Below are 27,580 nucleotides of genomic sequence, written 5' to 3'. Positions count from 1 at the left end.
TCCTCCAAGCCTGCTTCTCATTTTTCAAGCAAGGCTGATACACTAGAACCTTACTTATGGGGTTGCTGTATGTAGTAAAGGACGTTCAATGTCTTAACAGCCTAGTACACAGATACATTCATTCACTATGGCAATATATGAGCTAGCTCTTCTGAATTTCCTGAGTGTCAGAACCATCCCCAGAATATACCAGTCAAGACACTGATAAGTTTGTATGTTTTATTTCCAGTCTGTAGAGATGATATCCAGTATCACACACACTCACATGCACACACACACATACTGCATCCACCTGAACTTGCCCGACACACTCCTTCCTTTTGAATGGCAGGGACGAAGCCATACTTGGCAGTCCCCAAGTTGCTGGTTACATTAGTTAGATTTGGTCTTTCAGAAAGAAGGCAGCTGACATCTAAGAAGCTGAGCCCTTAGCCAAAGAAGTAAGAGTCCTATAGCTAATAACCCCAGTCTGAAATACATGCAGACCTCCCTTTCCAGGAACCACTCTTGAGACCCTCTCCCTTCAGGAGCTGAATTCCAAGAAATGATGAAGGAACTGGTGGGGTTTCCAGGACACTCCCCATCCAATGAGAGAACCCTTTCCTGCTCTTTCGAAAAGCTGAAAACACACCCACTTGCTCTCCTCCCTTAAAGTGGCTTCCTGCAATCTTGTAAAGTGTGTAACCACTGCACTAAGCCTAGATGGTTCTGCCCTCCTGTCTGAGTGAGGTACAGATACACTATGATGATTGGTCAAGGAAGGCATTTCCTTGCTCAAACGTCTCAGCCTGTCCCAGAAAGAAGAGGCAGTGGGAAGGGGAGGAGACAGACACTTGCTCAGCTAAGGATCTCGGGGGTGGGAGCAGGGGAGGAGATGTGGGGGTGAGATTTTACATTTACAGGGAGGAATGTTTTGCTGGGGTTTAAACTTCAACTAGGCTTATGCATTTGAAGTACCTCCTTAGACTGAAGATCAGCCATTCATGGCCGAATAATCTTGTTCCTGAACTGGTCAAGACCAGTGGATTAATCCAACCTGGCCATTTCCCCACCCCCTACCTGCTCCACTTCCTCAAAAACTGTCGTCAAGTCAGCTCCTTGGGTCCTTGATTATGGGTCAAAGGAGCCACGGGGAGCTCACACTGGCTCCAGCCTCCAACAGCCCCCAGACCTTCCCACTTGAGGTTTTTCAAAGTCTTCTGCAGGACTCTTGCCCAGTCTTGGGCCCAGTTAGGCCCCTAGGATTGCAATGCAGTCACCTCATAGCTTCCTCTTTCCCAACGTTCATCACCAGGGTCTGAATTCCCCACTAGACTCTAAATTCCATGAGTCTCTCCTTTTCAGTACTGGCCGGTAACAGGTGCTTATAAACATGTGCAATGGATGAGTGCATCTAAGTCCTAAGTGGGCAGGGGAAGGGACTACAGAATACAGGTCAAGGCTGGGGGCCCTGCTGATCCTGCCTCAGAGGCACTAGGAAGGGTGAATCCTGGCCCAGGGCCCTCCCCGAGGGTTGACCTAGGAGACTGCCCCTCCCTGTCCCTTCCCTTGTTTTCATCACTGACTGAGGCCAGCCCAGAGCAGAGATGAGGCAGGGGCAGAGGGTATCTGAATGCCCAGGCCCCAGTCCAGATCCCCCATCTCCAGATAAACCCCTGACCTTGGACAAGGCACTTAATCCCTGTGGGTCACCACAGTTTTGTCACCTGTGAACTGAGAGGCCTGCCCCAGCTAACCCACAGGGTGGCTCAGGGCTCTAAAACTCTAGTCCGTAATAAAAAACACAGGTGACCCTGATCCAACTCCCAGGCTCAAGGTTTTGAGTGATTTGGAAACAGAGAGATGAATCAGAGAGACAGTGGGCACAGCACATGTCAGGACAAAGTGAGGTGGGGGTGGGGGCTTAAAGCTTGTAAAGGTTGTCAATAAATATCTGTTGAGTGGCTGAGTGAATGAATGAAGAACGAATGAATGAATGGTGTACGGAAGGTGTGAAGGCAAATGGGGAAGCAGAGTCAGGTTTCAAGCAGATTAGGCAACCTATTTCTCAGCTCCTGGCTTAACAGTGGTGTGCTGCCTCTCTTTGCCATGAGCACTGAAGTCCTCGCCCGCCTACCCTATCGCCCTCAACATCCTCCCTGAAAGGTGGGACTAGACTGAGCTGAACCCCTCCCCAAGGCCCCAGGATCCCCTCTACCTCTGAAGCCCCAGCAAGGGCCAGGGGGTGCTGCAGCCTCCTTCTGAGCTGCCTGTAAAGGTGTGGCTGGGGGCAAGATTAGAGGATTCCTCTGGAAACTTCTGGAAGGGCTCACATTGCCAAGCCCCTCTCCTCGTCTCCTTCTGTCACCTCACTGAGAATAAGACAAGGCGTGGACTGGGGGAGACCAGCCAGGGAGGTGGGACACTGCATGGCCACATCCTAGCACACCCAAGATCCCTGTCTGAGGAAACCCTAACGAGACCTTACAGCCTTATCCCAACTCCAGGGTCTTCTAAAAGTGGGCTGAGGTCTTCACCAGTGCCAGGCCAGGATGCCAGGACTCAGCTCAGAGACCTGGAAAGACAAAGAGTGCCAGCTTCACGTGTGAGGAATCACAGGCTCTGGTCTCCCTGTCCTGGCCCTGTTCCGTCTGGTTTTTGGTTTAATGTCAGCCCTTCTGCACAGGGAGGGGAGACGCAAGGAAAAAGAGAAGGAGGCGATCTGGCCTCCCCAACCCAAGGCCCATTTAAAGGCAGATCATTTGTGCTATACAAAGAGATCACTGATTCTGCTGAAGAAAAAACAAACACACGACGACCAAACAAAACGAATAAGAGGTCACAGTGAGTCACGAAGGGTGAGGTCAGGAGGGAGGAAGAGAGTGGGGAGGGCGAGGCAGGTCCAGGCAGGGGTCCTCAGGGCAGGCTGGCGATGTCTCTCTCTGGAGGGGGCCCCACTGGCTTGGGGCTGCCCTCGTTGGCTTTTCCTTCAAACATCATGACTCTGGTTTGGAAGTGGTGAGAAAAAAAAAAAAAAGAAAACAAACAGGATTAGAACTCTTTTCCTCATCCAGGGAAAGATCATCCTAGCCCTCACATCTGCAAGGGTCCACCACAGAATGCCTTTGCATCCTCTCTCCAGGGGGATTTTCCCAGAAGCCTCTGCAGGCAGATGGTCCCACTTTACAGAGGAGAACACTGAGGTGCCAAGGGGCAATGTGACTCAGAGCCACACAGGCAGAATGAGATTCCAGACCTCAGACTTCTGGGTCATGTGCCTCCCCGGACCACCCTGCCTGGAGGAGGCAGGGCTAGTCTGCGCTGTAGGTCTGCTCAAAACCCAGATCTTCAAAAATCTCCCACTGCTCTGACGGTAAAGTCTGGGTAGCAGAGGGTGGGGGTTCAAGGTATAGCCTCAGGAAGGAATCCCAGCCCTACTCCTTCCCAACTGGTGTCACAAGCAAGACACTCAACACGTGCTCAGTGTTTCCAACTAAATGTGATGATGCCAAAAGCGCTCACAGCCTGGAGCTGTTCCAAGTGACACTGTTCTCCTCCCTCTGGTCTCCCTCCCTGGGTAGGCTCCTTCAGGCCCCTGGCTTTGAATCCCATCCAAAGTTCGATCGTCCACAAAGGGCCTCTGAGCACCAGACCTGCACAGCCAGCTCCCTCCTCGATCTCTCCCCTTGTGTGTCTAGGGGCACTTCCAAGTCAATACATCAAAATTGAGCTCAAGTCCCACCTGCCCCCTGTTCTTCTCTCAAAGCAAACTGCACCATCACTCACTCAACTCAGAACCCAGATCTTACAACCATCAGACTCCTTGTTTTCCTTTAACCTGGAGGCAACCCTGCCAGCTCTAACTCCAAGATCACCCCCGACTCCAACAGCCCCTGCCCACCTGCACTTCAGCCCCTCCAGGCTGAGCACCTCGTTTCTTACTTGCACATGTGCGTGAGCCTCCTAACGACCTGCCTGCAGCCACTCTTCCTCCAGTGCAGTCGGGGAGACCTTTCAAAAGTCAGCTCCTTGGGACTTCCCTAGTGGTGCAGTGGATGAGAATCCGCCTGCCAATGCGGGGGAACGTGAGTTCATTCCCTGGTCTGGGAAGATTCCACAGGCCGTAGGGCTACTATGCCTGGGCTCCACAACTACTGAGCCTGTGTTCTGGAGCCTGTGAGCTGCAACTGCTGAGCCTGCATGGTGCAACTGCTGAGCCTGTGTGCTCTAGGGCCCGAGAGCTGCAACTGCTGAAGCGTGCATGCCTCAAGCCTGTGCTCTGCAACAAGAGCAGCCACTGCAATGGGAAGCCCGCACACTGCAATGAAGAGCGGCCCCCGCTCACTGCAGCTGGAGAAAGCCTGCATGCAGCAACGAAGACCCAGCACAGCCAAAAATAAATAAACAGACGATGCTGAATCAACCGTGGACTTCAAGGCCCCACATCGTCTGGCCCCCGCCCATCTCTGCAGACTCATCCTTCACTCAGTGTCCTCCAGGCACACAGGCCTCGTCAGGCTTTATGCTATTCCTTGAGCATCAAAGCCCGGCTGTGCCACAGGGCCTTTGCACATGTAGCTTCCCCCACCTCACCTCTTCACATCCCCCTCACGCAGGGCTCTGGTCAAACGTCACCTCTCTGAGATCCTCCCTGTCCACTACCCCACCTCTTTCTAGTCCTCTTGCCCACTTTATTTTTCTGTGTGCTGCCCTATTGCAGCCTGGTGTTTGGGGTTTTTGCTTTGTTTTTGTCTGTCTCCTGTCATTAGAATGTAAGCAATTCATGGGTCCCCAGCACCAAGCATAATTCCTGGCACAGAGGTGGTGCTTCATAAATATTTACTGAATTCATAAATGACAAATCCAAGGAGTCAACGTGCAGACTGGGGCCCAATACAGAGTAAATATCCACTGAATCTTAGGTGTCATTTTAATCGCATCATCACTCCTATTGCTACCACCTAGCCTCTCAGGTGCGGTGTGATCTCACCTGTATGGTCTTCCTACCACACCTCCTGATCATCCTGCCCCACACTAAACGCTCTGACCAGCCTGAAACCCAGGGGCTCATGAGCAGGTCACTCAGCTTCACTCTTTGTAAAATGAGACAGGTATATTTTACATTAGTACATTTGAAGTTAATCTTACACAAACACACCACTGTATATAAAACAGATAACAACAAGGATTTACTGTATAGCATAGAGAACTATATTCAATATCTCATAATAACCCCTAATGGAAAAGAATCTGAAAAAATATATATACATACTGGGCTTCCAAGATGGCACTAGTGTTAAAGAAACCGCCTGCCAATGCAGGAGACCCAAGAGATGTGGGTTCAATCCTTGGGTCGGGAAGATCCCCTGGAGGAGGGCACAGCAACCCACTCCAGTGTTCTTGCCTGGAGAATCCCATGGTCAGAGGAGCCTGGTCGGCTACAGTCCACAGGGTTCCAAAGCGACACGACTGAAGTGGCTTAACGTGCATGCATGCACGCACGCACACGTATAACTGTATCACTTTGCTATAAACCTGAAACTTACTCAATATCATAAATCAACTGTTTCCATTTTTTTTTAATTAATCTTATGAAATCCAAGCAAGGATCCTTTACAGTCCGAACAAATGCTCTGGGACTCTCCAAGGAATTTCTCTGCTGCTCTCCAGTGGGGAAGTAGATGCAAACTGGGATTTTGGTTACCACACACTAGGCACTTGCCATCGGTCAGGTGCTGGACTTGACTCCTCATATGTATTAGCTCATTAACCCTCAGGACAACATTTCATGCAAGATACATAAGATCATCTCTGTCTTACAGGTGAAGGAACTGAGGCTCAGGGGCTGAAAGTAATATTCCCAAAGTCATTTCAGTAGCAAGAAGTAGCGTCAAGAGGAACTTCCCTGGTGGTCCAATGGTTAAGAATCTATCTTCCAGGATAGGGGATATAGGTTCAATCCCTGGTCGGGAAACTAAGAGCCACATGCAGTAGTGTGATGAAGCCTGCATGCCACAACTAGAGAAGCGAGAAAGGACTCTTGTGCCACAACAAAGACCCACTGTAGCCAAAAAAAATTTTTTTAAGAAGCAGAATTGAAAAAAAAGAAGAGAAAGAAACAGCATCAAGATTGAACACTACCTTCCTTTTGAGCTGGTTTTTGGCTCTAGATTACGCTCACAACAATCTGTGGGGTAGTCGAGTCATTTTACAAAGGAGGAAGCTGAGGGTCAGAAGGTCTCAGCTGTGCAGTTATCATCATCGTCATCACCATCACCGTTGCCGCTTACCGGGCGCTGATTTCGCTAGGTTCTGCTATGGGCTCATTTTGCGGGCAAGGTACTTATTAACGGGACCATTTGATAGATGAGAGATCAGGTTCAGCGAAGTTAAGAACCTTGCCCAGTGAGTCAGAGAAATGAATTACCTCCTGGCCGGGGACTAGCTCAGGTGTCGAACCAGGAACCTCTCCACACACGGTCACTCTGGCTCCAGAGACCCCAGGAGAGGCAGGAGTACTCACAGCTTAAGGACCGCCGAGCGTTTCCCCAGCATCATGTTCACGAAGTCTCGGTAGGAGATGGTGTCGCTGACCCCGCCTGTCACCTCCGAGATCATCTTCTTCATCTCCAAGTGGGTCTTGGGGACCCCAAGCTTCTCCATCATCCTCTTCAAAGACATTAGATCTGCCAGAGGAGAAGCAGATCTGTTAAGTGGGGACAGGCTGCCGGGCCAAGTTGGGAAGCTCCCAGGCGGCACCCCATGCCCAGAAGAAGCCCGGCAGGATGGCCCCTCCCTGGAGACTGCAGGCAGTGACTTTTCTCCTCTTGGGAGAATAAGCCCATCACACCCTCCCTGCTCTCTTCAGAGGCAGTATGGACTAGGGGTTAGGGACATGGGCTTCTAAAGTCAGGCAGATTTGGGTTGGAATCCAGCTCTGCTATTCTTGGCTGTGGGATGTGGGGCAAACTCCTTAACCTCTCTGAACCTCCTGCCATCAGTGATCAAATAGTTGATGGGATCATGTGGAGTGAGGATGCAGAGGATGCCCCTGACACACGGCTTCTCTTCATTCTATTTTTTCTCTGCGCTGCCTGAGGTTCGGGTGACCGTGAGTCCACTGCTCCAGCCACCCGGGAAATCGAGTCCAGCGAAGTGGGATCAGAGAGTCAGCCTGACCCATGCATTAGAAATCGCTTCCCCGGGTGCTGGCTGCCAGCGTCTCCCTGACCTGCCTCTCCTACCCCACAGTCCCAGGCTCCACCTTGCTGGAAGGGAGAGGGGGCCCAGAACAGCCTACAGAGCAAGAAAGCCAACAAATGAACCAAATTCAAGAAAAACAAGGGAGGCACCCCGAGGAGCTGCTGCCTCTGACCTCCTGGCTCCCAAGATCTGAGGCAGTTTCCTTCGGATTGTTCCATGAACAATGGGTCAGCAAACAGCGGAGTGGGGGTAGGGCGGGGGCCAATTTTAGGGCCGGGGGAGGGGTGGACCAGCTCCCCGGAGAGGCAGGGTGGGCCGCACTGATGTCAGACCGAGGTGCCAGGATGTCCAGGACATTTCAGTGAAAGCTGGACAACGCTCTACAGGAAGGAGTGAACCAACCGTTCCCCACACGCCGTGGGCCAAGCTAAATTGGCAAGGCCTTTCCGGATGGCAATTTGGCAAGATGCTTCAAAAGCCTTTAACCCAGAATGCCTAATTCCTGAGATTTACTCTAAAGAAGTAATCAGCAGTGTGGACAGAGACTGACGTACAAAGATGTCCTTCATGGGATTATTAGTAAGACTTAAAACCAGACATTGTCTGAAAGGGCGATGCTAAGGTGTTGGGTGAATAAATCATTCCATTTCCACAGTGGAATATTATGCAGGCATTAATTATATTTCAAAAAAATGAATCATATGTCAAAATACAAACAATATATTATTTTTTAAAAAAGGTTCTAAAGTGGTATAAGACTGCTTGTGATTAGCACAAAGAATGGAAGGAAGCTATTGGGGTTGGGGTTGTGGTGATGTATTTTAGGAGGTGGGGTTGTGGTGACGTATTTTGTCCCTGTGCTTTGCGGTGACTTCCAAACCATTTTATAGGGATGATGTATTAATTTAATAACCCCCTATTTTTAAAGAGGTTTCCCTGGCGGTTCAGATGGTAAAGAATCTGCCTGCAGTGCAGGAGATCTGGCTTCAATCCCTGGGTGGGGAAGATCCCTGGAGAAGGGAATGACAACCCACCCCAGTATTCTTGTCCGGAGAATCCCATGGACAAAGGAGCCTGGCAGGCTACCGTCCATGGGGTCGCAAAGAGTCAGACGTGACTGAATGACAAACACTTTCACATTTCATTTTTAAAGAAAACAGGATAAAAATATTCAGAAAGGAGAAAAACGAGAGAAGGCAGAGGAGGGGGAGAAATGCTGGAAGGAGGGTCCACTGGGAAACCACAGGCTGGTGAGGCAGGAGGACTCTCTGACCTGCCACCCCCGACCCATCAAAGTGCCTCCCCTCCCCCGGCCCAGCACCCCTGGGGTCTCACTTACCAATCTCGCCCTCATTGTTCAGGTCAAACTCCATGTACTTCTCTGGAAATCACAGAGCAAAAACTGGCATTAGCAGGGCCCCAGTGACTCCCCTGGGGGGTAACTGGCTGGGTCTTCAGGGAGCCCACACCAGCCTCCTCACCCCACTTGGGGGGCTCGATGCAAGTCCTGCCATTTCAGCTGTTGTCTCTGGAGAAAGGGCTCACCCCACTGCACCTTTGGACAGCAGGCGAGGTGGAGAAAGGTGCCCAGGGTCCACTCTGACCCTCTGCCAAGATGGGCAGCTGCTTTCCCCCAGGCCCCCAGCAGTGAGGGCTGGCCGCATCCCAACCATCTGTGAAGAGACTGAAATAAATGCCCGGCCCCGAGGAGGCGGATCTGCAGGATTGGGGAAGCAGATCTTGAGGGCAGGAATTGGTGGGTTCAGAGCCCTCGGGTGATTCAGATGAGCAGCTGGGTGAGAGAACCTCCAAGCTAAGAAGTCCCCACAGTTCTGATCTTTTGTAGGGGGCTCATGGGTTTCACTGAGAACCTGATGCTCTTTTGGGACACCTGCCCTTGACCGCAACGTGCCATGTACAGCGCCCAGGGGTCCCCGGACACTCCCTGCAAACCTCATTACAGACTTGGAGTTCGACCTCCGGGATCAAGGGGTCAGAAGAATGAGCCTGGTATCTCCTGAGAAGGCAGTGTGTGCAGGGAAGTCCTGCGGCCTTGGGCAGGTCGCCCCTGCCACAGGAGGGCGGAACCTTCGGGGTCTCTTCTGCACTGAGCAGCCAGCATGAGACAGCCAAGATCCTCCCAGTGGCCTGCAAGGCCCCGTGACCTTCACAAGCGTCTGCCCTCCAGACTCCAGGCCCGCCACCCCCCTCAATGCCCCCCATCCCACCCTGCTGCCCCAGCAGCATGTTATGTCTCCTGGGCCATCTCCCACACGCTCCTGCTTTAGCCTTGCCACCCCTCTGCCTGGAATGTCCCTCCAGGAATTCTCAGGGCCTTTCCTCTTGCTTTCAGGGGCCCCCAGCCTTTCTAACTGGGCCCCGTCACCGCCACAAAGCACCTACTGTCATGTGACACACTTTCTACTCCCTTGCTCTCTCTTCACCACCCTTCCCCCATGAGGACACAGGCTCCTTTGGCCAGGGGGCCGCCCTGAGTGTGTGTTCCTTGTGCCCCCCAGGTCCCAGATGGCCTGGTGCCTAGTAGAGCTCATGCAGAGATGAAACGAGTGAGTGATTTAAAACTCCCACATTCCCTTCACTTCCGAGGTATCTTCCTGTGGTCCCAGGATGGACCCCATCCTACATCCCAGTGAGGACCAGGAGCGTGGAGCCCCCTGGGACTTCTATCCCTCTTCTCAGAGCCACCTCTGAAGAGTGACCCTGTTAGAATTCAGGGAGAAGGAAACAGACAGGCCGCTCTGCATTGGCACAGGGAAGGGAGGGGCAGAAGGACCCGCCAGGGCGAGAGTGTCTGTCTTCTACTTCTTTGCCTTCTTTCTTCCTTTTTTCTTTCTTTATGATGTAAAAAGCACCAATTGTGTAATGGTTAAGAGCAGAGGCTTTGGAGGAAGACCAATACAGTTCAAGCCCCAACTCTGCCAGTAGTGAGCTGTGTGACCCCAAGCAAATGACACCACCTCTCTGAGCCTGAGTTTCTTCAGCTGCACCATCTCCTCGCGGCTTGGGTTGGGCTGAGGCGGGGAGATCTGCAACCCTGAGCCCAAGGTCAGTGCTCAGCACATGCTCAGCCGTTGGTGTCCTGCCTCAAGGATGGCTGAGCTGTAAGCGGTCCGAGGAGCACTGGCCAGCTCTCTGCCCTGGAGCAGTGAGGATGCCCACAATGCCAAGTTTGAGTGGTCCCCCAGCGTGCCCAGGGCTCCCACACCCGGAGTGCATCTTCTGGGCACCAAAGGTGGGTCTGTCCGGCTCCTTCTGTGCACAGCTCCTCTCCTTTCAAGCCGCTGGCTGGGAACCAAGCACCAGGGCCCAGAACAGAGGGACCTTTCTGCCGCCCCCACCCCGCGCGGGCTCCTGGGCCCTGTTTTCTTTTCATCCTGTGCTGCTGGGGATTCAATGGGCAGAAACTCTGCCCCCTGCCCCACTGTGGCGACACAAACGTCCATTCTCCGCAGGGGCTCCCGAGACGCTCCACCGCGGAGGAGGGGAGGCAAGCACGGCGACAAAGAGCTGATTGTGTCCTGGGGCCCCGGGAGCGAGCAGGGCGGGCCTGGGCAGCAGCGGGCAGGAGCCAACCTGAGCCACGCTGGGCAGCGGAGGGGAGAGAGGGCCAGGGCGGGCCAGGGGCCTGCGGGCGAGGGGTGTCCCCGGGGTTGGACACCCTGTCTCATAGTCCGCCTGGAAGTGGGGTGTTTTGGATGAAACCAGGGTGCAGCCTGGCCCCGTAGGTGAGGAACGCTATGTGTGAGGGCAAGGGGGGCCACCCAGCTCTCCTGGGGATGGGGGGCAGCCAGCCCCAGCTTACCTTTAAAGGCTGCGAGCTTTTCTGGCAGGTTCTCTTCATCACTGTACTTTTGGTCGCAGAGGAACTCCTATGGAGGAAGAGGACAGCAGGGAGCAGGCGGTCAGCAGGCAAAGCTCACCAACACACAGGCCCCCTGCCCAGTGCCGCCCTTCCCGCCAGGTGGCTGGGGTTGGCCGGGCTGGGCGGGAGGCTTCGGGGTTTATCTTGGCCTCCTGTCAACCCTCAGGGGCAGACCTGCACGGTCCAGCCCGTGGGTAGGAAGTTTGTTTAGCAGCTGGCGGTGAGGCCCAGTGGTTCTGCTCTGGAAGACAAAGCACCTTCAGTCAGCCTCTGAAGTAGGGACACAGGGACCTGGGCTTCCCCTCTGGGCACCCAGGAAGCTTCAAGTTCCACAAAGCCGTGAGCTGCAAAGGCAAATCACGTGGTTCCAGCATGAACTCCTTAAGTAGGCAATCCTGAGCCAACTGACCCCTCTTTGAATCTCTCTCGCTTTATCTGCCAAATGGGTATAACTATCGGAGATCCAACCAATCCATTCTGAAGGGGATCAGCCCTGGATTTCTTTGGAAGGAATGATGCTGAAGCTGAAACTCCAGTACTTTGGCCACCTCATGCAAAGAGTTGACTCATTGGAAAAGACTCTGATGCTGGGAGGGATTGGGGGCAGGAGGAGAAGGGGACGACAGAGGATGAGATGGCTGGATGGCATCACCAACTCGATGGACGTGAGTCTGAGTGAACTCCGGGAGTTGGTGATGGACAGGGAGGCCTGGCGTGCTGCGATTCATGGAGTCGCAAAGAGTCGGACACGACTGAGCGACTGAACTGAACTGAACTGATTGTTAACTTCTTCTTGTCTGCAAATCCAAGGAGAGTATATATATGAATCTTGGCAGCTCAATAAACAATAGCTGTTATATTATTATTATTACTCTCTCTCCAGAAGTCATTTACCCTCAGACCTGTGTCCTCATCTGTAAAACAGGGTCCGCCTTCCCCTCAGATGCTTCGAGAAACTCAACTGAGCCCTTTCAGAACCAGATGGGGTTGAAGGGAGATGGAGGATTAAATAACAGTCCCAGAATGAAGCACCTGCCCACACGTTCACTCTGGATCTCCCGGTGAGCCCAGAAGGTAGCTATAATTACTATTCTCATTTTACAGATGTGGAAACTGAGGCTCACAGAGCCAGAGCTTCAGCTCAGTTCTGTCTGACTTAGAGCATGCATCTTTAATCCCAATACTTAAAAATGGGCAGTGAGCAGGTATTCATCTGACTTTAAAACAAAAACTAACAGTTAGCACCTGCTAGGCTGGGCACAGTGGCAGGTGTCTTACTTGAAACTGAAAGTGTTAGTTGTCCAGTCATGCCCAACTCTTTGTGACCCCATGGACCATAACCCGCCAGGCTCCTCTGTCCATGAGATTCTCCAGACAAGAATACTGGAGTGGGTTGCCGTTGCCTTCTCCAGGGGATCTTCCTGACCTGGGGATCGAACTCAGGTCTCCTGTGTCTTACCTCCCTTGTTGCTCATCTTCAAGGGGCCCTGGAATCTGCATTCAGATGAGGAAGCAGAGGGTGTGCTGCCATCGTGGCACCAGAGTTTGCAGAATTTCCCCTCTACTTCCCTGGACCTTGCTTTTCTCACTGAGCTGCATGGACATGCCTGTGACTCCATCCTTTCATTATTTCAACAGTTTCTGAGGGACCACAGGGTACACTGCTCTGTTCTAGGTATCCTGGGAGCAGGTGAGACCAAGGAGGGTAAGACAAGGTCCTTATCATAAAATTACAGGAAGTCCCTCTTTAACATGATGTTAGAGGACTTCCCTGGCAGTCCAGTGGTTAAGACTCCACGCGTCCATGCAGAGGGCTCGGGTTCCATCCTTGTTTGAACATGTGCCATGCAGTGTGGCCAAAAACATTAAAATAAAGTAAAATGTTAAATATTATCTAGGTCTAACTAATACACAGTCTGAAGCTCCCCTCTGCTCTTCCCTAATCCAATTTCTGTCCCTTCCCAGAGGTAATCACGATACTGAACTTGGGTTTCTACCATTCTCTTGAATGTTTTTCCTGTTATGACTAGGCCAACTACTATTGAAAAATACATCTTACAAATTAATTTGGAGGAGTTTACAAAATTCTAATTTAAAATTTTGGAACATCCCATATAAATATATATTTGTAGTTCAATAAATGATCTTTAAGTGAAAAAAAAATGATCTGGGTCAATCATGCAACCTGTTTCTGATAATTCCTGCCATCATTTCCTGCTAAATGATGACCAAGTCTATACTTACACATCTCCTAGGACATGGAACTCACTACCTCCCCAGCCAGTCTTTGTAAATGCAATGTAGAACGGAAGAATGACAAGCACCTTAGTTAGGATAAAGCTCTCTGGGTTTGGATCTCAGCCTCCTCCTTACTAGCTGCAAAATGGGCACACAGGTACCCACCTCCTCAGGCATCTACCCCTTAGTGAGACAACACTCTGTGGGTAGTTAGCACCAGGCTCGAACGTCCCTGTTCAGTAAACAACAGGTACAACTCTGTGTGGGACAGCATCTGATCCCTTCGAGGGTTCGAGTTCCTCCCTACTAACTCAGAACCCATTGACAGAGTAGGAGGCACCCCACCACCACCACCACCCTGCCAATGTGGCTTCTCTCACTGGGTCAGGGGGCCTCTGATTGCTCCTCTGCTTTCAGCAGACACTATGTGATCCCATTCAGTTCTCACAGCTACCGTTACTTGAGTTTGCAGGTCAGAATAGGACAAAGGTGGTCAATATATTACACCTCCAAGGTACCCAGGCAAGGTGAAAGCTCAAGGTTGGTTTGGAACCCGCATCTATCGGACCCCAGGGCCCGTGGCTCCAGCAGCTGAGTAGGTGGGGGGCAGCCCCGGGGCCCATGGGGTCCAGCTGGCTCAGCCACAGCCTCACTCGGAGCCTCATTACCACGCACCATGCACAGCCTTGCCTGCACTTGGCTCCGCTGAGCTGGAACCCTCCCCTGCAGCCTGGGAGACTGCCCTCCTGTCAGCTGGCTCTGTCTGTCCATCCCTTCCTCTTGGCTTCTTCTCGTAGCTCTAGCTCTTCTCCTCTGCCCCGCCCCCCGACCAAAAGCAGGACAATTAAGTCTTGTCTGTGACCCTGTGCCAACCAGGTACCTCCTGGGGTCACAGATGCCACATCTGTCTGGCGGAGGTACAAACCAGCCAGGGGTTCCCAGCCTTTGGGGTAAAGCAGAAACATTTAAAAAAAATAGGGGGAAATACGAATATAGGGCGTCCAAGATTTTATTTTGCCAAGTCCAGTCTTTAAACAATGACCATTGACGGTTGCCATGAGTTCAGAAAAGGATATTTCATAAAAGAAGGAAGTTCACAATCTCTGAATTTTTAAGTGGAATCCATTTAGGCTACTCACCACACTGTGCCTGTGACCCCTTCACTTGATCATGTTAGGAAGCACAAGAGCACAGGCAAAGCCCAACATCTGAGATCTTCCGGGAAGAGACCCGGGGGCCCTCCGAACTCCCCTGTTCTTTCTGGTTGACCAGAAATCCTGCACCAACCTGGAGCCTGTCTGTAATGTATGTTGACCACCTCTGAAACAGGAGGGAAGGGGGCAGGGGATGACTTTAAAAGAATGATACAGCCTGAGTCCAAGACGGTGGCCGAGGGGACCTCCACTAGACCCGGAGCCTCAGCTTCAAAGGTCAAAAAGTGGGCGGTGGCCCAGTTCCTGGAAATCCCCACCACTTCCCCCAAATAGCTGAAATACTCCTCCCACTCATTAGCCTACAAAATTACCCAGCTCTATAAAAACTGACAACCCCGTACCCTGCCGCAGCTCTGGCTCTCTGAGATGGCCCACACTCTCTGTGGAGTGTGTTTCTCTCTAAGTAAATCCACTTCTTACCTATCACTTCGTCTCTCATTGAATTCTTTCTGTGATGAGACATGGAGAACCTGAGCTTCATTAAGTCCTGAGACCAAGTGTGTGATCTTAGTTAAAAGACTGTGGGTTCAAGACCCAGTCTGAGTTTCAAGGTTTCACCTCTACGGATTCCAGACAGATGGGGGTCAAGGGGTAGGACTCCATCCCAGGGCTTGGAGACAAATCAGACACGAATGCAAGAGATCAGCCTGAACTGCGGGGTGCTTAATAGCCACACCCCTCTCTGGACCTGACCCTGGGCCCGGCTCTCAGCAGGCAGCCGTAGGTGTCCAAGACTATTGTCTGTTCACTGATAAAGCCAATTTCCTCCTTAGCACTGATCACCATCTAACATGCTATTTCACTTCTGCCCTCTACTCCCCAGCTCTCACCCCAAGAGTGGGTGCCTCAGCAATCCTGCCTCCTTTCTCTGCTTCCCCCATGCCAAGTGCGCTCCCACCACGGGATGGCAGCTGTGTCCCCTGCCTGGAGCGCACATAGCTGCATGTCACCTCCTGGTCTTTACTCAACTGTCACCCTCTCAATGCCACACAGCCTCCTGGAGACCCCCCCCCCCACTTCCGATCCACCTTAAGATAACACCTTGCATTCCACAGTGAGTTATCTCTTAACACGACTTACAGTGTAATTGCTTATTGAGGGTGTTGTCCATTAGCTGTCTGCCCCTGCTGGGTTCTACTCTGTAGGTGCTCAGTCAATACTGGGTTGGCCAAAAAGTGGTTTTCCTAGAATAAAACCTAAACTAACTTTTTGGCCAATATTTGCAGGAAGGGTCAATGAACTGAGACTCAGGGAGGATAAACAACTTGCTCATCAAGGTAACCTTTTCATACTGTTCATGAGGTTCTCAAGGCAAGAATGCTGCAGTGGTTTGCCAGTCCCTTCTCCAGCTATGAGAAACCTAGACAGCGTATTAAAAAGCAGAGCCATCACTTTCCCAACAAAGGTCTGTCTAGTCAAAGCTATGCTTTTTTCAGTAGTCATGTATGGATGTGAGAGTCGGACCATAAAGAAGGCTGAGCACCGAAGAACTGATGCTTTTGAACTATGGTGCTGGACCCTTGACAGTCCCTTGGACTGCAAGGAGATCCAACCAGTCCATCCTAAGGGAGATCACTCCTGGGTGTTCATTGGAAGGACTGATGCTGAAGCTGAACTCCAATACTTTGGCCACCTGATGCGAAAAGCCGACTCATTGGAAAAGACCCTGATGCTGGGAAAGATTGAGGGCAGGAGGAGAAAGGCGACAGAGGATGAGATGGGGGTATGGCATCGACTCAATGGACGTGAGTTTGAGCAAACCCTGGGAGATGCTGGAGGACAGGGAAGTGCTGCAGTCTGTGGGCTCGCAGAGTCGGACACGACTGAACAACATCAAGGCAGCACAGCTGGCAAGAGGCTGAGCTGGGCTGAAACTCCACAGCAGAGGCTCGGGTTCCCTCCCTGAGCGGAGGTGAGGAGTAGAAGGAAGGAAGTGGCAGTGGGTGCTGGAAGAATGCTATGAGAAGGCAGGTTCTTGGTAACAGGTTCTAGGAGGATGTGTTTACTGTCTCTGCCCCACAGATGCCTAGCACCTGGCAATTCCCAACATATAGTAGGTGCTCAATAAATGTGAGCATTGAGTGAACAGGGAGGACTGCATTCAGCCCAGGAAGACTTTCCCCACCCTCCCTCCTGAAATGGAAAAGGCAGCTTTGCAAAAGCATGTTTCTGCATATGACAGAGGCTGGAGAGGGCTGAGACTGGAATGACATTTTCCCCCAGTGGCAACAGTGATAAATGCTTGAGCCATAGGGCAACTTTGGGTGGGAGAAGCAGCTGACCTGTTTATGGGCGGGTGGGCAGCCCATGCTGACCTCGGGCTTGGGGCAGCTGTGTGGACCATGCCTTTGGCAGGGGGGTGGGGAGGCGGAAAGGCAGGAGGCAGGAACAGGAGCTCTATTGGCTGGGCTGCCAGCTCCCACCCCACCTCAGAGCTTTGGATTCCTGGTCCCTGCTCATGCACAGCCCACAGCTTCCTCCCTCCAGGCCCCTCCCCCTACATCCTTGCCCAGCCTCAGGGCACAGCCATGCCCACTGGGCGGGTGCCTTCTCCAGACCCCAGCAGCCCCTGCCCTAGCTCTGGGCCTCCAGGTGGAGGAGATGGAACTAGAAGGTCACCTTAGATGTTTGAAGAAAAAGAAAGAAACTGGAGGAGGAAATGGCAGCCCACTCCAGTATTCTTGCCTGGAGAATTTCCATGGAGAGAGGAGCCTGGAGGGCTATCTATAGTCCATGGGGTCGCAAGAGTCAGACACAATTGAGCGACTAAACCACCACCACCAAAAACAGAAACAAGAGGGCAAGCTGGAGTCAGAATGCCTAGGTTTGAACGCACTGAGTGCCGTGGGGAAATGACTTCGTCTGGGCCTCAGTTTCCTCATCTCTGCATGCTCCGTCACTCAGTCGTGTCCAACTCTTTGCGACCCCAAGGACTGCAGCCCACCAGGCTCCTCTGTCCACAGGATTCTCCATACAAGAATACTGGGGTAGGGTACCATTCTCTTCTCTGGGGGATCCTACCGACCCGGGGGTCGAACCCAAGTCTGCTTGGCAGGCAAATTCTTTATCACTGTGCCACCTGGGAAGGAGAAAAATAGTTACCTCATAGGCTTGTCCTGAGTGTTACAGTAGGTAGGTAAATATACCTAAAGAGCTTAATTCAGCACCTGGCACTTGGTAAACGTTAAATTAATGTTAGCGATTTATTATCCTGGCATGCTGCAGTTCATGGGGTTGCACGCTTCAGTTACTGAACAACAATTTATTATTATCATTTAACATTTCTATACATTCAATCCACTTATAACCCCCAGCTCATCATCCAGACCATCATCAACTATTAAACAGATTAGGAAGGAAACCCCCTCCCCCAATTCAGGCCGGTTATAGTCGCTCTTTCCCTTCTCCGGGTGTCCTCAACTCCCAGATAAGACAACGGAAGTCCAGAGAGATTGCTCAGCTTACTCAAGATCACAGTGTTTTCACAATTCAAGGTCTATCTATCTGCCTTCACCATCCCAGCTCCCTCCCTGCCCCTTATAAGGCCTGGCCATGGTTTCTGGGCAAAGAAGGTCAATACTGGGATTTGGGCAGTATTTCTTCTTGGGCAGCTACAGAAAGAGGTTATTCCAGAGGCCAGGGAACCACTCTATAGCCCTCTAGGGGGTTGAGAAGGGGCGTGTGTGCAGACATTTCATTCTAGTCCCATCCCCCGCTCCCACTCCAACCCACTGTCCCCACAGACCAGTTTTTCAGGCTGCAGAAACTGCTGTCAGAGCATCCAGGTATGAGGGGTTCAGGGGCCCGCTGGGCTGAGAGTAGACAGTCTAGAGCCCTTGGGGGCTTGGTCAGTTCCTAACAAAGGACCAGGAAATGCAAGCTGGAAAGAGCCTGGGGTTGAAAACAAGAAGGCATGAGCCAGGAGGTCACTGCCCACGGCCCGGACTCCCAGAGGTGGCAGAGCTGCTCCGACATCCACCCAGTCACAGAATCCAGAAGGGACTCCTCAGAGATCCAGCTGGTCCTCTTTGTCAACACCTGGGGAAACGGAGGCCTCAGAGGGCAAGATCTTGACCAAACCATCTTTCCTCCAGCAAGTGCAGGGCGTGCTCGGCAGAGGGATGGGGAAGGGAGCTTGACTTGGATTGCTTGGGCTCAAATCCCAGTTCCAGCACTTACTAGCTCTGTGGCCCAGGGCAACTTGCTTTATAACTCTGGGCCTCAGTTTCCTCATCTGTGAAATGGAACCATAATAACAGAACCTCCTCACTGGGTTGGTATAAAGATTAAATGAGTGAACTGAATAGAAAAATCCTCACTTCTAGTATACTTATTGTGTGTATGCTTAGTCACTCAGTCAGGTCTGATTCTTTGTGAACGTCATGGACTGTGGCCCCCCCCAGGCTCCTCCGTCCATGGGATTCTCCAGGTAAGAATACTGGAGTGGCTTGCCATTCCCTTCTCCAGGGGTTCTTTCTGACCCAGGGATTGAACCTGGGTCTCCTGCATTACAGGCAGATTCTTTACTGTCTGAGCCACCAGGGAAGCCCAGCATATTTACTAAAGGTTAGCAGTTATCACTGTGTGTTTGGATCACCCAAACTCAAGCCACACCAAGAGAGCGTATAGCGGAAGGGCAGAGAAGAGGCCCACCCACGACTCTCTCTCACATTGTGCCATCAAGTCCTCCTGGTTAGCCTTGACCCCTGGTCACTCCTCCTCCTCCAGGGCAAACTTGGCTTTGTCTTTGGATACCAGGCTGAGCCGGTAGTAATGGGCCATCCACGGAGGACAGAGTGTGCCCATCTCAGACCCCAGGGATGGTGCCCGCAGCTGCGTGGGCTCACTGCTGCCTCTCTTAGTCATCTATACTCTCTGATGCACACCAGTCTCCCCCTGAGAGCTCATGCCCAGAAGGGGCTGTTTCCTGAACCAGCAGGGGTTGGCAGCCCCAGGATGCTGTGTCCTGGCCTCCTGATCCTCGCCATCTGCCTGTCCCACCCTCGGACCCCATGTAACTCCCTTTCTGGGCTGGTACCTCTAGCACTTGCTCCCGGATGCTCGCTCCCGGCCCTCCAGGCGTGTCTTTATGTATTAGCTGCAGCAGAATTTTAGGGCAGGCAGATATCACCATCTTGGAGGCCATCCAAGGGGCCAGCGGCCGAAGGCCTGGGAGAAAACCCCAAGGACAGGTGGCACCATGCCTGGCCCTGTGGCCTCTGACGCAGCCCACAGGCTCTTAAAGGGCCAGGGCCAGGTCACGGATGCCCAGCCTGGGGCCTGGCGTGTAGCAGGTGCCTGTAATGTGCACCCGCGAGGACAACAGGCTCACATTCCCCACGGCGGCTCTGGGGCCTCATCCGGACACGGTGTGCTCGCCAGTAGACGGGGCAGCTGGAGAAAAACACCCCACCACCTGCCCGAATGAAGCAGACCCTGCAGAAATTCCATCTCCGGCTTCCTGTGACGTGGCCACACTAAGGTCGAGAGGGGCAGGACCTGCAGGGACACTGAATCCTCAGAGGCTCACGTGGTTGCTTATCACCATCTCCCTTATAATATATTAAGGAAGAGCAAGAGAGACGGGTGCCTGGCGATGCCAGCTGGGCATTCACCTGGGCAGGGGACAGGGTAGCACTGCCAGTCCACAGTACAAGAGACACACCTGTACAGTGCCAGGCCAGGACTCAGAGGCCTCCCGCTGCTGGGGGAGGGGCCAGGGAGAAGCACCCCCTGGGCAGAGCTACCCGGCCTGCTGTGCCCAGTTCCTGGCACAGGTGGCACGTGGGCTCTGACTAATATCAGGCACCAAAATGCTACAGGGAATGCCGAGTGCCCTTCATCCGACCCTGGAGAGCTGAGAGGGCGGGATGGTAGCCAGAGATCCTTATCCACGTAAGCAAGAGAGGCCTGTGTCATAGTGAGGCCACACCACCTGGTGGACAGGGGCCAGGCCGAGCCATGGGCAGCGTTGGGAGACAGAATCCCGGCTCTGTCACTTCCTGGCTGGGTGGCTTTGGGCAGGTGACTTCACCTAGCTGAGCCTCTGTTTCCTCATCTCTAAACTGGGTGGCCAAGTAATCCTTGTCTCATGAGGATGTTTACAGACTCTTGCTGGGCATCCACCTCATCCAGCGTTCCACTGAGAGGAGTCAGTGAGATGAGGCGCGCTAAGCACCAGGCCTGGAGCGAAAGCACAATGCAAGCTATTTTGTAAATGAGCCTCTGGCCTCTGGCTGGCGCAAGCCGCAGCTCTCACCACCCTCCAGGCTCCTCCTGCTCCGGCCCATGGCTAAGGACACTCTGAGGGGCACCCGCCCAGTCCTGTAGCTTCCCTTGGTTCCTGCAAGAAGCTGGAGAGAATCTGTCCTGTTGCCATATAAGGCCGGGTCTGGCTGACCCGGGGTCACCTGTCATGCCATCAGGGTGCGGGGAATGTCAGCTATGTAGGGGGGTAGGAGGTCCTGCCGGCTCCAGTGATGCAGAGAATGCGCACGCGCAAGCACAGACATACAGACACACATACACACACACAGACATACACACACAGACACACACACAGAGACATCCACACACACAGACACAGACACACACATACACACACAGACACGCACATAGGCACACATACACAGACACACATAACCAGACACACACACACAGAGACATACACACAGACACACACACATACACACAAAGACATACACACACACACAGACACACAGAGAGACATACACACACACAGACACACACAGACACACACACACACACACACAGAGATATACACAGACACAGCGTGGGGATGCCCACAAGGGAGCCCCAGTCAAGCTCAGAGATGGAGAGGAAAGGCTGGGGTCAAGTGTGGCCACTTGTGTGTGTGTGCATGCTCAGCTGCTTCGGCTGTGTCCGGACTGTCACCTGCCAGGCTCCTCTGTCCATGGGGTTGTCCAGGCAAGAACATTGGAGTGGATTGCCATCCCCTCCTCCAGGGGATCTTCCCAACCCAGGGACTGAACCCGAGTCTCCTGCATTCCAGGCAGATTCTTTACCCTCTGAGCCACCTGGGGAGCCTCCTGTGGCTGTTTAAACCCAGGTAGTATATTCAGCCCCTCTGAATCTCACCTCATGCAATATGGGAACAGACACTCACAGGGTTGGAGTGAGGATCCAATAAGATAATGTCCCAAGCATGCCTGGCATACTGCCCAGCACATGCCAAGTGTGCAGAAAATGACAGCAAAAACTAGAGTGAAACCCCCAAAAAGTGCATTTTCATACAGCTCTACAGGGACCTCTGGGTCCACCCAAATCTCCTTCTCTTTTGACTCCTGAATCCCTTATCATAACAATAGCCAAGACTGAGCTACCCTGCTGCCCTCTGGAAACTGGCCCGTCCCAGGGAGGAGAAAGGCCGCAAAGAAACTGTTGGCCCAGAGAAGCCCCCAGAGCTCGTCGCCAGGCTGGGCTCTGCCCCAGGCAGCAGGCACAGAGACGCCCAAACACATACAGTGAGTCATGAAGCTCCGACCTTCATGCCTTCCAGCTTCCAAAGGGCCACCGGGCAGCTGCTCAGCCCAGCACCCCAAAAACCCCACTTCAGTGGAGTTACAATGAAGCTACACCCCAAAAGCAGGCAATCTGGGCTGCCAATATGGGTCCCTGACTCATTGGAAAAGATCCTGATTGGGGGAAAGACTGAGGGCAGGAGGTGAAGGGGGTGACAGAGGATGAGACTGCTGGATAGGATCACAGACTCAAGGGACATGAGTTTGAGCAAAACTCTGGGAGACAGTGAAGGAGAGGGAAGCTTGGCGTGCTGCCGTCCATGGGGTCATAAAGAGTCAGACACAACTGAGCAACTGAGCAACAATAAGAATCCATCGACTCTAGGGAACTTCCACCGTGGCCATGGCCACGTGCGCAATAGACTCAGACCTCAGACACAGTGACTCCCCGAGAGTCTGCAAGGAGCTTCAGTCTGATCATCTCTAATGACAATCGTTGTAGGGACCTGGAACAGAGCAGGCATCTCTGCTCCCAGTTCAGGAAGGAGAAGATAAGGTTCTGCCAGACAAAGGGGTCTGGTTCAGGCTGAACAGCCAGCCTATCTCAGACCTTGCCTCTGGTTTCCACTCCTGCACCTTGTAGTCCCAAACAAACCAATGATAACAATCAAGACAGCAGGCAGCTGTCCTGTGTACTCTGCATAGATTATCTCAGCTGAAAAATCACAACAAACATATTACCATTATCTCAAGAGGCTTGCCCAAGGTCACAGAGCCAGTGAACACCCACCTCCACCCATGACTCTCAACTATGGTGGGACAAACTTGCTGCTGTGGTGGGGAACAGCTCAAGCTTCTAGTTTCATCCTGGTGCCTCCTTCCTCAGGAGCCCAGAGCCTAGATCCCAGCAGCCCAGCCTGGGCTCCCACAGTGGATCTCAGAATAGCATCCAGGCAGGGAAAGGACACTAGACCAGAATTTCTGCCACTGGCCTCTGTGAAGCCTTGGCTGGCTGCGTGCCCGCTCTGGGTGTAGGGGTCCTGAGGTGGTTAGACATGGCCCTCGCTCGTTCACCATCTCCAATCTCAGTGCTGTCCAGACTGGCCCCTGAGAGCCACAGTCCCTCCCCTTTCTGAGCCAAGTCAGCGCACCTCCCAGAACAGCCCTGTAGCCTCACCCCCACCCCATGTAGTCGCCCCATCCCCCACGGGCAGGGTTGGCATGGAAAGTCCCACACACTCTCAGCTCCGCTGGTCTGTCCAACTATAGTCACCTCTCTCCCATCTCCAGCTGTCTCTGGCTCAGGGTCCTCTGGCTGTGGGTGGATTCAACTGGCTTGGAACCCGGCCGGCTAAGTGGCCCAGGGGGCTGTATGAGGTCAGGGTTCCAGGCTCCCGTCCAGAGGGCAAAAGCAGCCAACACCAAGGCTGGGCCAGCTGCGACGGGACCTGGGAGGGAGCCCAGCAGCCTGGACCCCTGAGAGTCCCAGCCAGAGGTCCAGGTCTGGACGTCCAGCTGCGCTCAAGACGGCACCAAGAGGCCAGGCGTAGGATGATGACGAGGGGGCCAGAGTTTAACCTGGTGGGACCCTGGGGTCTCCAGAGCCCTCCATGGGTTTCCTACTGGTGGAGTGAAACCAGACAGGCTGCCTAGTTCTAGACAGTCCATGGAAATCAGACTGCAAGCCCCGGGTGAGAGTTAATACTACATCTGTGCCGCAGCCCTCGGACCCGCCTCCACACGGCCTCCCCCTAGGACCCCGCGGACCCTCACCGCTGTCCACTTGGAACTCTGAGCCACACTTGGATCTTGGATGCCCAGCAGCCCAAGGGAACCAGCAGGGGAAATGTCCAGCCTTGTTTCAGTGGGCATGGCTCTGCCATCAGTTAGAAACCTGGGACATCCTCCTCAAGAAGTCATCCGAATATCACCCATGGAGGTCTTCTCTCCTGCCGGGCCAGGTGCTGGACCAATCACAAGACGTTCCTTCCCTTACTGAGCCCTTCGGGGAACCCAGGCTCTGCGAGGAGAGGTCCTTGCTAGGGATCGCAGAACTGGTACACGATGGAGACCAGATCTGAGCCCAGGGCTTGTGGTGCTGCCTTCGAGTTCTGACCAATCCGAGCAGGCCCTGACAGTTTTCCCTTTCTTCCTGAGTTTAAATGTAGTCTTTAAGCACAGGTCTAAAACGTCCCATTGTGTGTCTGGCAAGAGCCGGAAAGATTTCTTTATAGAAATCCACCAGGATCAGGATGAAAAGCATCAAGTATCTAAGGCAACCTTTCCTAAAAGCACTTGAGTGAGAAGGAGTTATGGGAGTGGGGGGACCAGCCAGGAGGCCAACATTTTCTGGGGGGCGAGATCACTGGCCTGTGAGTCTGGAGCCCGGGGTCCTAACAGCAGCCTGACCCAGACTTGCTGTGCCTCCTTGGGCCACTACCTCACCTCTCTGAGCCTCTCTTCCCTCCACCGCTGTAAAACAGGGGACAACTCAGACATCGGGGGGCCCTTCCAGTGCCAAGTCCCTGCGCCAGATCCCAGGCCAGCTCCGGGGGGGCGGCCCAGGGCGGGTGAACTGGGTTGGCATCAGAGCTCCAGAGAGGGCCCCACCTCCCTAGTCTGAGAGGAGCAACTTGCAACCCGAGACCAGAGGGAGGTGGAGGGGCTGGAGGGGGACCTACCTGGAGGCGCGGAGACAGGGCTGGAGAGAGGAAATTGGGGAAAGCCCGGGAGAAGGAGGGGGGTTGATTTTGCAGCCAGCACAGCCTCGCAGACGGAGGTGGGACCCACCCCACGGGGCGCTGGGAGATTTGGGGGCGACTGGCAAGCTGCCCAGGGGGGCAGCGTGGAGCTGGAAAAGCGAAGGCAGCGGCGCGCGCTTACCCGGTTGATCTCGGCCAGCCTCCTCTCCTGCCGGGCTTTGAGCAAACCGAAGGCTTTCCCTCCTGGAGGAGACAAAGAGGCGGCCGGGGAAGCCGGGGGGTCTCCCTCCGGGCCGCGCGCCCTCGGCCCGCGCCCACTCCCCGCGCGCCGCAGACCCCACCGAGCGCCCCGCGCGCACAGGTGGCGGGCGGGGGCCACCGGGCGCGGGCCGGGGTGGGGGGGTTGCGGAGGCGCGAGCCGCCGGGGCAGGGGGCGGGGCAGGGGCGCGGGCCGGCGGGGGGACCGCGATGCCTACCTTGGAACCTGTTGCTGAGCGCGACCGACATGGTGAGCACACGGCTCCCGCCGGCTCGGGGCTTCGCGGCCGCCAGCGAGGGACGAGGAGGAGGGGCGGGCGCCTGGTCCGAGCTCGCGCGGCGTGTGGCGGCGGGACCGAGGGGCGGAGGGATGGCGCGGGCGGCGAGACACTCCCCTCCCCCCTCCCTCCCCGCCCGGCCCGCCCCGCTTCCCCTCCCCTCTGCTCCCCGCCGCCGGCATCAAAGCGGCTATTATGCGGGACGCCGAGCCCGCCGGCCGGCCCCTCTGCTGGAGGACGCGGAAAATGCACCGCACGGGGGCCTCCCGGGAGCGCCTCCCTCTCGCTTCGTCCCCGGGACCTCTTCCAGTCCGTTCCCGCTCTGGCCGCGGTTTCCCGTTAAACGGACGGGGACGACTTTAGTACTCACTTCGTGGAATGACTCTGAGGATCCATCCAGTGCAGGTCCCAGTTGCCGGAAGTTGAACTCTCCTTTCGCCTTTTGCGCAGCACGTCCTTTCAGAAAGGCAGGCCCAACGTTCCCAACCTTTCCTCTTAACTCTTGAAAGATGTACACGCTTGTAGCTTGCTGAGAAAACGCATAACGACAAAGTGTCTCTCGGGTATCACTAACACTTGAAATCAATTAGAACGAGTTGGTGTTTTGTTTATAAAACCTTTTCCTTGATCACTCACTGGGCACCAGGCACGCTTTGCCAGATCAACGCAGGATATATGTGTTACATCATTTAATCCTCAAAACTTTGTGAAATAGGACTCCACCGCTCCACGTTATAGAAAAGTCAGAAAGTTGGAGCCTGGAGTACAAGTCCACCAGGATGATAAACCAAGCCTCTAGTTTCTGAAACAGCAGGTCTCAAGAACTGGAAGAAAGTGAAAAGTGGTTAGTCCCTCAGTCGTGTGCAACTCTTTGCGACCCCATGGACAGTAGCCCTCCAGGCTCCTCTGCCCATGGAATTCTCCAGGCAAGAATATTGGAATGAATAGCCATTCCCATCTCCGGAGGATCTTCCTGACCCAGGGATTGAACCTGAGTCTCCTGAACTGCAGGCAGATTCTTGACCGTGGGGACACCGGGGAAGCCCCAGGGGCACTCCTAACAATTAATTATGCATGGCTCACAGCACTGACAAGGACTGGACAGGCAAACAGGGTACCTGGTCACCACTTCCCACCCACACGTCCACCGAGTGAGCAGGTCCCTGGGCACTGGGTGCAGAAAGCCTCCATTTTCACCCCTAGGATTGAAGTCCTGGGACCAGCTGGTTCTCTTTTTTTTCTGCCTTTGTCTCTGGGGAGGGAAGTGTCTAGGCTGTCCCAAAGGAGAGGGCTACACAGGTGGAGATTGGTGGAGACGGGGCAACCCAAGGTGGAGACCGATGCCAGGGCAGCAGGTCCCACCTCCCCAGCACAGCCAGGTATTCTCCACAGGCCCATTCACCCCTACTTAGGGCTTGGATATAGGCCAGCTGCGTGACCTTGGGCAAGGTACTTGACCTCTCTGAGCCTCAGTCTCCTGGTCTGCAGAATGGAGGAAACAATGCTTCTCACCCAGCTGGGGCTATTATAAATTTTATTACCATGAGGGTGGTTTAAGCAGGTAGAAATTATAACCCTGGGTTAAAAGGAGATACTTCGTCTGGACGCCAGAGAAGAGAGTGGACTTAGAATGTTTATTGTTTTAGTCGCTAAGTCCTGTCCAGCTCTTTTTAGACGCCATGGACTAGCCCACCAGGATCCTCTTTCCATGGGATTTCCCAGGCAAGAATACTGGAGTGGGTTGCCATTTCCTTCTCCAGGGCATCTTCCCAACCCAGGGATCAAACCCGCATCTCGTGCACGGTAGGCAGATTCTTTACCACTGAGCCACTAGGGAAGCCCCAAAGTATAGGCCCGTCCCTGGGTGGGCCCGAACCAGCAACCTTTCAGTTAACATCCAAACTTAGAATGGGGCCCTGATCATGCACTTCTTGATCCAGGCTCAGACAGCTGTTTGCCCTGGGTGTTGGGCTGGTTGGTTCTGCAGGGCAGAGGCTGCCCTGTATTCCACTGCTCGGCTGCTGGGCTGCATGCCTAGCCAGATGTTCAGCAACTGCCACATTCCACCCAGCCACAGCCCCACCTCTGGGGCCAGAGAACAGCTCTCCACACCAAGCATGCCTGGACTGCATGAGTCACGAGATGTCAGGCCCGAGGTACGTCACCACAGAGCAGAGAAGAAGCCTGTTCTCCACCCGTCGGGGATGCTGGGACAGGGCTTTGCTGAGCCCCCCATGGCTTGGGCAGATAAAAGTGGAATGCCAAGAGCAGGCATCAGAGCAGCTGTGTGCTTCTGTCAGCCAGGAAGAGGGGTTGGGGGGGC

The 27,580-nt window shown here is 53.8% G+C and overlaps 1 protein-coding gene across 1 annotated transcript; it reads right to left on the bottom strand.

Moving 5' to 3' along the window:
• Positions 1 to 205: 205 nt before the first annotated feature.
• On the bottom strand, positions 206 to 25,385 carry AIF1L (allograft inflammatory factor 1 like). Its single transcript, XM_040225407.1, has 6 exons — positions 25,198 to 25,385; positions 24,903 to 24,964; positions 11,006 to 11,072; positions 8,522 to 8,563; positions 6,503 to 6,665; positions 206 to 2,983 (listed from the first exon to the last, which is right to left on the bottom strand). The coding sequence occupies exons 1-6, from the start codon at positions 25,226 to 25,228 to the stop codon at positions 2,896 to 2,898; spliced, it is 453 nt and encodes a 150-aa protein (XP_040081341.1). The 5' UTR covers positions 25,229 to 25,385; the 3' UTR covers positions 206 to 2,895.
• Positions 25,386 to 27,580: the final 2,195 nt, after the last annotated feature.

The sequence above is a fragment of the Oryx dammah genome, unplaced genomic scaffold (assembly GCF_014754425.2).
Source record: "Oryx dammah isolate SB20612 unplaced genomic scaffold, SCBI_Odam_1.1 HiC_scaffold_25, whole genome shotgun sequence".
Classification (NCBI taxonomy): Eukaryota; Metazoa; Chordata; class Mammalia; order Artiodactyla; family Bovidae; genus Oryx; species Oryx dammah.
The sequence above is the reverse complement of the archived record's forward strand: the minus strand, read 5'-3'. Positions and strand labels throughout refer to the sequence as shown.